Source organism: Zeugodacus cucurbitae, chromosome 6, assembly GCF_028554725.1.
Source record: "Zeugodacus cucurbitae isolate PBARC_wt_2022May chromosome 6, idZeuCucr1.2, whole genome shotgun sequence".
In the NCBI taxonomy this organism is placed as follows: Eukaryota; Metazoa; Arthropoda; class Insecta; order Diptera; family Tephritidae; genus Zeugodacus; species Zeugodacus cucurbitae.
In genome coordinates, this window is record NC_071671.1 from 24,695,040 (window position 1) to 24,706,280 (window position 11,241).

General features: G+C 33.4%; 1 protein-coding gene across 2 annotated transcripts; it reads left to right on the top strand.

The window, feature by feature from the left end:
* Positions 1-372: 372 nt before the first annotated feature.
* LOC105210681 (sodium-dependent nutrient amino acid transporter 1) lies at positions 373-8,859 on the top strand. Of its 2 annotated transcripts, none has more exons than XM_011181778.3 (11): positions 373-568; positions 4,385-4,561; positions 4,626-4,938; positions 5,481-5,709; positions 5,765-5,880; positions 5,948-6,102; positions 6,165-6,268; positions 7,097-7,326; positions 7,443-7,679; positions 7,760-8,031; positions 8,098-8,859. In XM_011181778.3, exons 2-11 carry the CDS (start codon positions 4,451-4,453, stop codon positions 8,242-8,244), a joined length of 1,914 nt encoding a protein of 637 aa, XP_011180080.1. In that variant the 5' UTR covers positions 373-568; positions 4,385-4,450; the 3' UTR covers positions 8,245-8,859. The 2 variants fall into 2 exon arrangements, with proteins under 2 accessions (XP_011180080.1, XP_011180079.1); XM_011181777.3 differs by having other exon boundaries at positions 4,382-4,561; positions 8,098-8,854.
* Positions 8,860-11,241: the final 2,382 nt, after the last annotated feature.

The window sequence follows — 11,241 nt, forward strand, 5'->3', positions numbered from 1 at the left end:
ACATTCATAGTATTTGTACATCCAAGATAGTTGATGCGCTAAGCCAATATCAAACAGAGATTAGAGAATAGAGAGTAGAGTTTGGTATTCTACCACAGCACGACCTTCAAGGTACGCATATCAGATTGAAAGAGGCACTGTTATCTTTAACAGTAACGCTGGCAATCAAATAATTTCTATGCTAGATAAGCAACTGTGGGTATTTGCATGCAGCTTATAATGTTTGAAATTCTTGAGAGATGTCTTTTAAAGATCTACAACTTGCTAGTATACGTTGCTTTCTTCAATTCACTTATACCTCAGATGCTCAGATGCAGTAATTGAGAAGTGCAAATGTACTCGTAGAAGATCGTACATTTCGTTGGATCGTCGTTTCGTATACAACTTAGTCGTTATTTTGAACTTCATATGCGCGGTTGCAATACGAGTAGGCTAAATACGAGCTAATGAGCGCGGATGATTAAGTAGAATTGTGTTTCAAGTTGTACAGAGCGATAACAGGATACTTAACAGTGTCCTTTAAAGCATTCCGAAACGATTAAGGATAATTGAGGACATCGGATACGCGGTAAATTCAGTTTGAAGTGATTCAGAAATTTGATTAAATGAAATTCAATTTAATTAAAAAAAAAAATTATAAAAAAATAAAAAAAAACATAAACATATAAGATTAGCTGTTGTTTTAAATGATTGTTGAAAGGTTTTAAAAGCTTTTGAAGCATATAAAATCAGATAGATTGTGTTGTCGAATCTCTACTGGTAGACATATATTTTTCTCAGTGGTGTGAAGTTACTAATAAGATTGAGTGGTGGTCTTCACCAATAAAAAATAATTCTCAAGTCAAAGGGGTCTGCACAGAATTTCTAGGAAATATATATGAAATGTGAATCCATTATTTCGAATATTTTTAAACAGTCTTTATCCCTCGTTAAGGACTTATCTGAAATATAGGTAAAGTGTGAAACCATTATTTCGACAAACCGATTTCGGAATATGTTTTAAACGAAGCTTTATCCCCTGTTAAGGGCTTCTCTAAAATATCTGTGAAGTGTGAATCTATTATTTCGACAAGCCGATTCTGAAATAATTTTTAAACGAGTCTAGTCTTTATCGCTGTTAATGACTACTCTGTGTAGTGTGTTTTATAAAGAGCCTGTTAAGGACACTTCTGAAATGTGAAGAGTGAACCTATTATTTCGACAGACCGATTTCGGAATATTTTTAAACTAGTCTTTATCGGTGTTAAGGACTACTCTGTGATGTGTGAACTCATTATGTCGACAGCCGGCTCCGGAATATTTCTCATGTTAAGAACATCTCTGAAATATGAAGAGCGAACCTATTATTTCGACAGACCGATTTCGGAAAAAACGAGTTTTAACGAGTCTTCTCTGAAATACATATATGTGAAGTGTGAACCCATTATGTCGTCAGACCGATTCCGAAATATTTTTAAAACGAGTATTTATTGCCTGTTAAGGTATTCTCTGAAATATCTGTGGCCGATTCTGGAATAATTTGTTAACGAAAGTGATTAAGAGTTGTTGTTTAGGCCAGTACGTCCTTCGGAGTTCCAGATGCATTTATTTTTGTTGTTATAGCAACTAATATAACTAACAGATCCATGCATTATTAAAACTTAAAATCAACTGATCCATATATGGTTAAATCGCCGAAGTAACAGCTATTCGCAGGATTAAATCAGAGCCAATTTCAATGTAACCGATTACATACGATTACAAGTTCCCTCCATCATACTATATATCAAACAAAAGTTTTAAATTTATATATTTCAATAGTCACTCGATTCTTTTAATATTTCAAGTCTTTATAGTTATATAAATATGTATTTGTTTTAATAATTTGAACCCCGTGAATGGCAGAGCTCGAAGTTAATCATTTAATAGTTGTCAATTAAGAAATTTTTTTTTATGTAAATGTTGAATAACAATTTTTTTTGTAGCTTATGCCTACAAGACTATTAAGATCATTTAAATAATAAATGTGTTTACATTTCTTAAACTTACACTAGAATTATTGGCACACTTAAATTTATATGCAAATATTTCATTTATAATAAACGTAGTAAATTTAGACAATTATTTTATTTTTTATAACTATATTAATATTATTTAATAAACAACAGCGAGTGAATTACACTGTAAAACACAAGACGACAGTTGAGTTCGGATATAACTGTGATTTTATATATTTCTTAAATTCCAAATACAAGAACACTGCTAGGCGTTCAGACCGCACCTTAATTTAGTTAATTAACACATTCCTCTAATTAACTTATTACTTAAACTAAATTGGGTTACTGGGTGAACACCAAATCGAAGCAACAGCTCGTCTAAAATAAATATAGAGTTAGGAGTGATCATTTGTCTAACCTTGAAGAGCGGTGAAACGAACAGACAACTCGCATAATCCTTATAGACTGGAATAATCAAATTTTAATACGAATTAAAACGTCTAAAATTTGATTCAATTTCTATATTGATAATATTTAGAATAACTCAAGTATACACTAAAATACTATCTTTAAGAAGTAAATCGCTTAAACAACCATGTATAATAATATTTTTCAAAATTACAACTATAATAGATCCTACAAATTTTCTTTTCTTAAAGAGAATTGTAATTTTTTTCAAGAGAATCCACAAATTTCACAATCGAAAATCACTTTTTTTTTAATGATTTGTGATAGGACACTCATTATTTATATTATCGATAATAACGACAGTCTATACGGCCTTTAAACTCTGAAACACTCTCTGAGACATACATATGTATATGAAAACAAATTATATTTTATTGATAAAATTTCAAGTTAAAGGCGGTTGTCTGCTGTGTATGCCAGTTCCATGAATGATCACAGTGCGTTTATTCACCTTTCATAATTATTTTTTATGATTTTATTTAATTTGTATGATTTTATTAAAGTACCATTATATTTGTATTACATGCAAATTCAGAGCTCGTGATGTGATTAAACTTTAATGCTTGAGTATTGCTTACGAACAGGGTCACTAGAGTATTCTTCGTGATTTTGATATCACTGCGGATAGCTTTATTGACGGATGTAGGTCATTTACACTAAAAACGAAGTCGAGGTCTCTATTTTTCGTTTTAACTGTTGAAAAAAAAATAAAAGAAGCCGTCTCCGAAATTTTGTTGTTAGATTAACTGAATGTAATTGTGGTTCTAAGGACCCATATTTATATGTACTGGATAAGACCGATTGAAAGCATCTAATCGAAGTGCAGTCGCTGGGATTGCTCAAGGTGCTCTCAACTTGATTAGCCCCCTTTTGGGGCATTTATTTTCTTCCATGCAAGATAGTCTCCTCTGTACTTCTCTTTAAATTAATTTGGAATCAAGTTCAAATGCAGTACTATCTGACCGTGCCTTGGTTGGTCAGTAGAAGAAGGAGATCGAAGTTGTTCTTTTACTTAGTGTCAGTATTAACCATCCCTTGTTGTTTATCAGGCTTATAGATGTTCCATTGTTTCAAAATTATTTTGAAGATGCTTAGGGATCGGTTAATAACTGCGTTGCCAACAACAGTGAAGTCAATCTCGTTCGTTTCTCTATTATATTTACCAACATAGACTCAACTGCCTATACTAGCCATTGGATTCGATATCTTAAAGGTAATTTGTTTGTAGTATCTTTCGAAGGGGTCTATGCGATCCCTTAGGTTAGGCTAGGTTAGGTTGTAAGGCTGTTTCCCAAAGGGATCGCTTGCAATGTCAAAGGTAGTGAAGACTAACTTTTTTGGCTATGGAATCCGTTGCTATGTCGAAGATAGTGAAAACTAACTCCTCTACTCGTCGTGTACCTTTGTGGCCTCGGTGGATACTTTCATGACGAATGCTCCATTAAATTTTATCATTAGTAGATTTTGATCAGATATGTGAATAGAGGTTGCACATCCCATCAGATATATTAAGGAAGTAGCTTTAATATAATTTATAATTAGCACAATCGAATTGCTATCAGTCACCTAAGGGTTAATAACGCATATTATATTCGATTACACATATTCATATCATATTTCGCACATGTTTGATTGATGCCGATATTTGATTGGAAACATACTATTTCATTAATAGATACTAACAAACATACTTACAAACAAAAATCTAGACTTAGGGGCTTACATCGTAACTATGCAAATGTTTACGTTTTTTTTTTATTTTTTTGCATGTAACCTAATGCATATGCAATACTTTTTTCTATGCGTAATCAGTGAATTGCAACAAGTTTCTTTGTAACAGTTCAATAGCAAATATTGACCTTGCTTTATGTTTCACAACAACAAATAGCGTCTTTAATCATTTGTAATTTTCCTTTTCTTAATCTATATTACATTAGCAGCACGTGTTGAACATTATAATACTGGAAATCACTTAACAACAAACACACCACCATTTAAATTTCAACATGCCCAAGTCACAGCCGCATACGCGTAAGAACCTAATGACCGCCAAGGACACGTTTTCCATAATCGACGGTTTATGTGCGCCGAATATGTGCGGTGGACACAGTGAAGCGGTGAGTAAACGGTTAATTCCTGTTACCGAAAAAAAAAAAATAACGATATATTTCAATTCTGTAGTCCTCGTCACAGATCGAACTCGGTAGCGATTCGTTGGAAGCGCCGGCGGTGGAAGCTGCTGCTGGCGTTGAACGTGAAAAATGGAGTCGTGAAATCGAGTTTCTTTTCTCGTGCATTGCGCTCTCTGTCGGGCTGGGCAATGTGTGGCGATTTCCGTTCATTGCATTGGAGAATGGCGGTGGGGCCTTCGTTATACCCTATGTGATTGTATTGCTGCTTATCGGCCGACCCGTCTATTATATGGAGGTGCTGATCGGACAATTTGCCAGTCGTGGTGCGGTGGGCGTGTTCGATATGGTGCCCATTATGAAAGGTAATTTAATTTAAGAAGTGGTTAGATATATGGATTTTTCTGTATCCAATAATATGAGAGCGTGAAACCGATGATAATTCTTCATTATGCGTATTCTAAAGAAGATACAGACAGTAAGTCTATATATTCTAGGATGGTAAGGATCAATGGTATTTTTTATTTTCGAATGTTATTCGAGTGTCTCATAGATGTTAGGGCTAAAATTCAAAGGAACTGATGGATTTATTTTGAATCCAAGATCCAGTAAATGATAGTCAACCATGTCTATCTCTAAGATCAAAATGTCTACTACCAAGATCTAATGAGATCCTACTATACCAAGATTCATCGACTTTTTTGGGAATCTTTCATTTATTATCTATCTACCGATCCACAAGATCACTTTTTACACAAGCGATAGGAGCGAAGCCAAGCCTATAGCCAATATTTTGTGGTAAAAACAAAAGGGACCTCAGTTAATGTCTCCCCAAAATAAATCCGGTCGCAAAGCTTTAAAAAAATTACATTTCCCTTTAATAATGAATATAATTTTGAACCCACAGGCATTGCGTATGGGCAGGTTTATGCAACAGCTTTGGCAACCACTTATTACGCGGCCATTATGGCGCTCACCATCAAATATTTAGTTGCTTCATTTGCTGAAATACTACCCTGGGCAACATGTCTACCGGAATGGGGTGACGGTTGTATATCAATTACAAGCTACAATTCCAGTGCCACCGGCAATGTAACAGAAGGAAAGCTGATCTCTTCAGCTGAATTGTATTTCACGTGAGTAGTAATGAAACTCATCACATCCGGATAGTTAAATAAATCTTTCCAAAAGCAAAGTGGTGCTGCGCGAGAAGGACAATATCGAGGATGGGATTGGCGCGCCGAGTTGGGATTTGGTGTTCTATTTATTTATTGTGTGGGTAATGATTTCGATAACGCTGATTAAGGGTAAGCAATAGAAACTCTCTGGAATTAAATTTAAATACAATTAATGTTTTCTTCATTCCTCTTCAAGGCATACACAGCTCCGGCAAAGCCTCGTATTTTCTGGCTTTGTTTCCTTATGTCATACTATTTATATTGCTTGGACGCGCTTTAACCTTGCCCGGTGCCTGGAATGGTATTGTTTATTTCTTAAAACCGCAATGGGATCAGCTGTTGAATGCGCATGTAAGGGACTCAAATCTTTTATAACTTACCTTTGCTTATCCATTTCGTATTTCCTCCGCCAGGTTTGGTATGCCGCGATCACACAAATGTTCTTTTCGCTAGCGATCTGCTTTGGCACATTGATCATGTATGCCTCGTTCAACAACTTCCATAAGCGGGTACACAAGTGAGTAGTTTTTATTTTAATTACTGCTGAAATTAAGCACAAACTGGATTTAGATCTTTAATAGTGGAATTCTAGCTTAATACAATTTCATGACGCAAAGATCTTCACTTGTTCTTTCTGAAGAGGGGGTAGATAAGCTCAAATTAGGAACCTTCCAGTTTTTAGCGATGTCTGGTTCACATCCGTTGTTGATGGTGTTATTATGATTATTCAAAGCCTGTTTGGACCGCAAATCATAAATTTAGTTCTAATCGAGGTCATCTAACCGGAGTCCAAGAAAACGAGATGCGAAGACTCATTGTATGCAGGGCATACATATATTTGATATGACAGGATCTAATCTAAATAAGTAGGAGTTTAATCGGCTATAATATACAGAACGATGTTGCGCGAGGGTCACTCTTGGTTCACGCGGCAACTCGAACTCGCCGCCTGCGGTGGTTTGACTACAATGACAGCATTCACTGGGAGAGAGTCAAGGAAGGTGTTAATAGTTCCACTATGAATGACGTTTGAGATATGTCTGAAGCTGTCTGCGTTTGTATCGGTCAATGACTCCATCTAGCTCATCGTCAACTATGAATGAGATATGGATTCTATGTTAGGTTTTTTATGAAGGGTGCTGCTTTTAAAAAAGGGAAAGCCGTGATTAAAAAAAAACGAATGCTGATTCCCTTCCGTTATAAGGGAAGAGTTCTTTCAGGCTCCATAAAAGAATATATAGCAATTTCCTAACCGCTTGATTATCACCTACTAAGACTATATGAATTCTGATAAATCTTAAACCTGTAAAATATATTTATTAAAATAAACTCTCTCGCACCACAGAGACGTCATAATCGTAACCACAATAGATTCCTGCACCTCAATGCTCGCTGGTTGTGTAATCTTCGGTATACTTGGTAATCTGGCGCTTGAAACGAATACCACAGACATATCGAAAGTGGTAAAGGGTGGTGCGGGCTTAGCCTTCATCTCGTATCCGGAAGCTATAGCGAAATTTAAATTGTTACCACAATTATTTGCGGTGCTCTTCTTCTTTATGCTGTTCGTATTAGGTAAGTGAGAGAAGAGAGTGTGAGAGAAGAGAGTGAGAGAACAAGAAAGTGAATGTCGGATGTAGAAAGCATATGCTGGAAGCATAAAAAATAAATTTTCTCCCTCCATCGACAAGGCATTGGCAGCAATATCGGCATGTCTTCCTGCGTGATAACAGTATTCAAGGATCGTTTCAATCACATACCGCAATGGGTGATAACAATCGGCTTTTCCATATGCAGCTTTCTATGCGGTCTCATCTATACGACACCTGGTGGACAATTTCTGCTCAACTTAATCGATTTCTTTGGTTGCTCATTTATAGCACTATTTCTGGCCATTGGTGAGATAGTGACTATTTCATGGATTTATGGTGAGTAGTGTTCTTTAACGGTGTATTTTTAAAGTGAGAAATGTTTTTTATGAATTCTCTTTCTCTCTCTCTTTTTTCAGGCGTCAAGCGCTTCTGTAAGGACATTGAATTCATGTGTGGTCTCAAGACTGGTATATATTGGCGTCTCTGTTGGGCCATTTTCACGCCAGGACTCATGTTTCTAGTACTCGTCTACACTTTAGTTACTTATAAACCGATGGAATATAAGGACGTCGCTTACCCTGAATATATAATGAATATCGCATGGCTCTTATGGTTCATTGGTGTCGGCCAATTGCCTTTCTGGGCATTATATACGGTCTACAAGCAGCCGGGTGGTACGTTCATGGAGGTGTGTATATGCCGTACGGTATATGAAATATATATATTGAAATATATCTTTAATTCTTTCACGCAGAAATTCTATCAAGCCATAAAACCTGTATCCAATTGGGGTCCAGCGTCAGCTGACAAATACGAAAAGTATATACTTTTCATGAAGAATTCACAGCTGAGAACGGACAATGGTTGGACGTCGCGTATATATGACAATATTTTCGGTTAATTTTAGGTGAAATTCAGCATTAAGTACTTAACTACTTACATTTATAAATACTTACGCAACTTTTTAAGTGCGAAAAAAACAACAAAAATATTTTTTAGCTTTAAATTTATTTTCCTAGTTGGTTTTAGTTTAGATTTTTTGTTTTGTTAATTTCGCTGCTTTAAGGTTTTTTTATATTTATAATAAAGAAAGTACTTAGTTACACTACAATTTTGTAAATATTAAGTATTTGATGTTTTTTTTCTGGTAGTTCATATTACCGTCAATATCTTAGTTTGTTAGTTACTGTATATAGTCGCATGAGAATAAGTCGAGAGAGAATAGGAAGAAGAAATTGTGCTTTTTAGAAATTTCATGTGTCTCACTTACTTAACTAGTGTAGGCAGGCGGTGCAGTAGTGGCAAGTGGTAAATTTATTAATATTTTAAAATATTTTTATTTTTTTGTTTTTATTATCTAATCTTTGATATGGTGTTGTTTTTACTTCTAGCGAAAGGAGTGAGGCACGAATTTTCGAAATTTTATATTTCAAATACCGTTATTTATTAATATGTTCAAATTTTTGTAAATATGTACGTACTTTTTTATAATATTATTATAATTTTATAATTTCCTTAAAGAAAATCTTTGCGACTTTTTCTTGAGCAATATATGCGTGTATCAAATACGTATTACCTAAAAAATTCATAAATGGAAGAAAAAATTATGATAAAATACTTATGAAGACTATTTTTTTAATAAACAACAAAATAAGTATTGGAGAACAGCATATTGTATACCAAGTGCCTTGAAAGTCGATTAGTAAATTTTCTTCGGGCATTATCCCAAATGTCATTCACACAAGAGAGACGACCTCTTGCATTTGGAAATAAAATAATATCTAATATCTCGAAAGATTGCCGAGAGAGCTTACACTGAGATTTAAGAATAAGTGTTTCATCGCTTGAAAATTGTGTTGAATGCTATTTTTCAGAGTTTAGATGCTATATTACCTAAAGATAGTAGACTAGATACCAAGCTATAGTCAAAACGATCAACTGATCCAAGCGAGAACGCTCTAAAGAAGATCAACAAATTAGAGATCATTCATTTTGAATAAACTATGCAATAAATAGAAAGATTTTTTTTTTAATAAAGAGTTATTTTGTCGTTTTTTCATAAGCTAAATCAAACTTATAAAGAACTACAGAATCGCAATTAATGTCCAACCTTTACCAGAAATAGCTTTCAACCGTACGGCTCGAAAAAATATGACGAGATTTTATGTACAGAAAACTGTTTATTCGCATTAAGGCCCAACAACAAACCAGTAATTAATTGTGTACTGAGATATTCAAAATCTATTTCCCTGTGTAAACCTAATAACTCAGTAATCAGTAGAACTTGCTTAGTCCAGCTTTTACTGCTTCCTGAGATCCTCATGCTTCTGTATATTAAATTATTGAAATCAGACTATTTGAACTTATTTTCTAGTTCACATATGGAGATTGAACAGATCAGTTTAAGAAAGATCGTAGAAATTGTCGAGACGAAACCCGTATATAAAACGACATTATGCGTTCAGTATACCCGAAAACGGAATTACCGAATAACCGAAAGATCGAAAATATTTTTCTTCTCTAAATCTGAAGTTATGGCTCTGTTATGAGAGTTTTAACAACGAATAGCTAAGCATTCTCTTTGGAGGACCATTCTTGTGTCTTATATCTGGCTGAAGTATGTTTTACAGCTATCTCCAAAAGAAAAAAAGAAAGCTATTCCAATAAGCAGAATTTTAAATATTTTAAATTGCTTAAAAGAAGAGAAAAACAATGAAATTAGAACAAAAACATAGTGATTCCCAAACTAAAAATATTTGTAATTTTATAAAATACACTATTTCAACATGATATTGTATTGATTCTATTAATTCAATGTATTAATGTAGTATAATTATTTTAATAAATTGTTTATTTTTAATATCTTTACTATATTTTTTTAAGTTTTGTTCTCTAGTTTTTCTCAATTTTACCTACTATCTTTGAACTACTACATTTGTAACTTTCAGTTATAAAATTTAAAGCGGTATTTTATTGTGTCTAATTACTCATTATTATATTTTTTTTGTTTCACTATTTAAAATTGCTTAAATTTACTGTTTTTTTTTCTACTTTAATTGCAGCATAATGGTTTTTCACTGAGTGTAGCACTTTTGCTCGCATTTAATTGCGTAATTGATTTTTGTTTTGTTTATCACAGCATTTTTGATTTAGCAAGTATTTATCGATATTTATTGTTATATATTTATATTTATTGCTTATTTTTACTTTAATTATTTATTTAATTTTGTTTTGATATTTATGAACTTAAGTTTCATAATTTTTAATACTCGCTAACCTTTTTGATTTCAAAATGTATTAAATAAGCGAATCGAAATCTATCTGCAGTTTAATTTCAAGCAAGCGGGTACCGTTAATTTAAAAAATGCAGATTTTGAAATTATTTTTATGGCTTTTATATGTACATCTTCTGGTATTGAAATATTTTTGTGTTTCATTTTGCATTTTACTTCAGTGAATTTTATATAATATACAAGCCTAAAAAATCTATTTTCCTAACGAAACCTCCTTATCTCCCTTACCAATTAATATTTCAAGTCGCCTCAAATCAATGCTGAGTTCAAAATAATGATATTAAGCTTTTAGCTTCAAAACCTCTTCTGAATTCAAAATAGCGGTTTATTACTTATCTATAATTTATTTCAATAATTTATGTTTTAATATTTAGAACTGTTCCATACTTAGTGCTTTGATGATAAGAGAGCACCAAATTTTGATATGATTATCTATCGATTTCAGTATAAACATATTTAATATATATTATATATTCTCGGCTTTAAAGTGATTAAGCGTTTGATTTCAATAATTTGTATTTGGTACACATTAAATTAGATTGCTCGGGTTCTCCGCACGCGTCGTTCGCTACTGTCAAAACTCATTCATATCGTTCAAGTTTGGT

What these genes read in the sequence shown, in the direction of transcription:
- LOC105210681 (XM_011181778.3), top strand. Translation starts at nt 4,451, where the DNA reads ATGCCCAAGTCACAGCCGCATACGCGTAAGAACCTAATGACCGCCAAG. An exon ending in GCGGTGGACACAGTGAAGCG is followed by an intron (nt 4,562 to 4,625) that starts GTGAGTAAACGG and finishes TCAATTCTGTAG; the next exon opens with TCCTCGTCACAGATCGAACT. An exon ending in ATCAGCTGTTGAATGCGCAT is followed by an intron (nt 6,103 to 6,164) that starts GTAAGGGACTCA and finishes TTCCTCCGCCAG; the next exon opens with GTTTGGTATGCCGCGATCAC.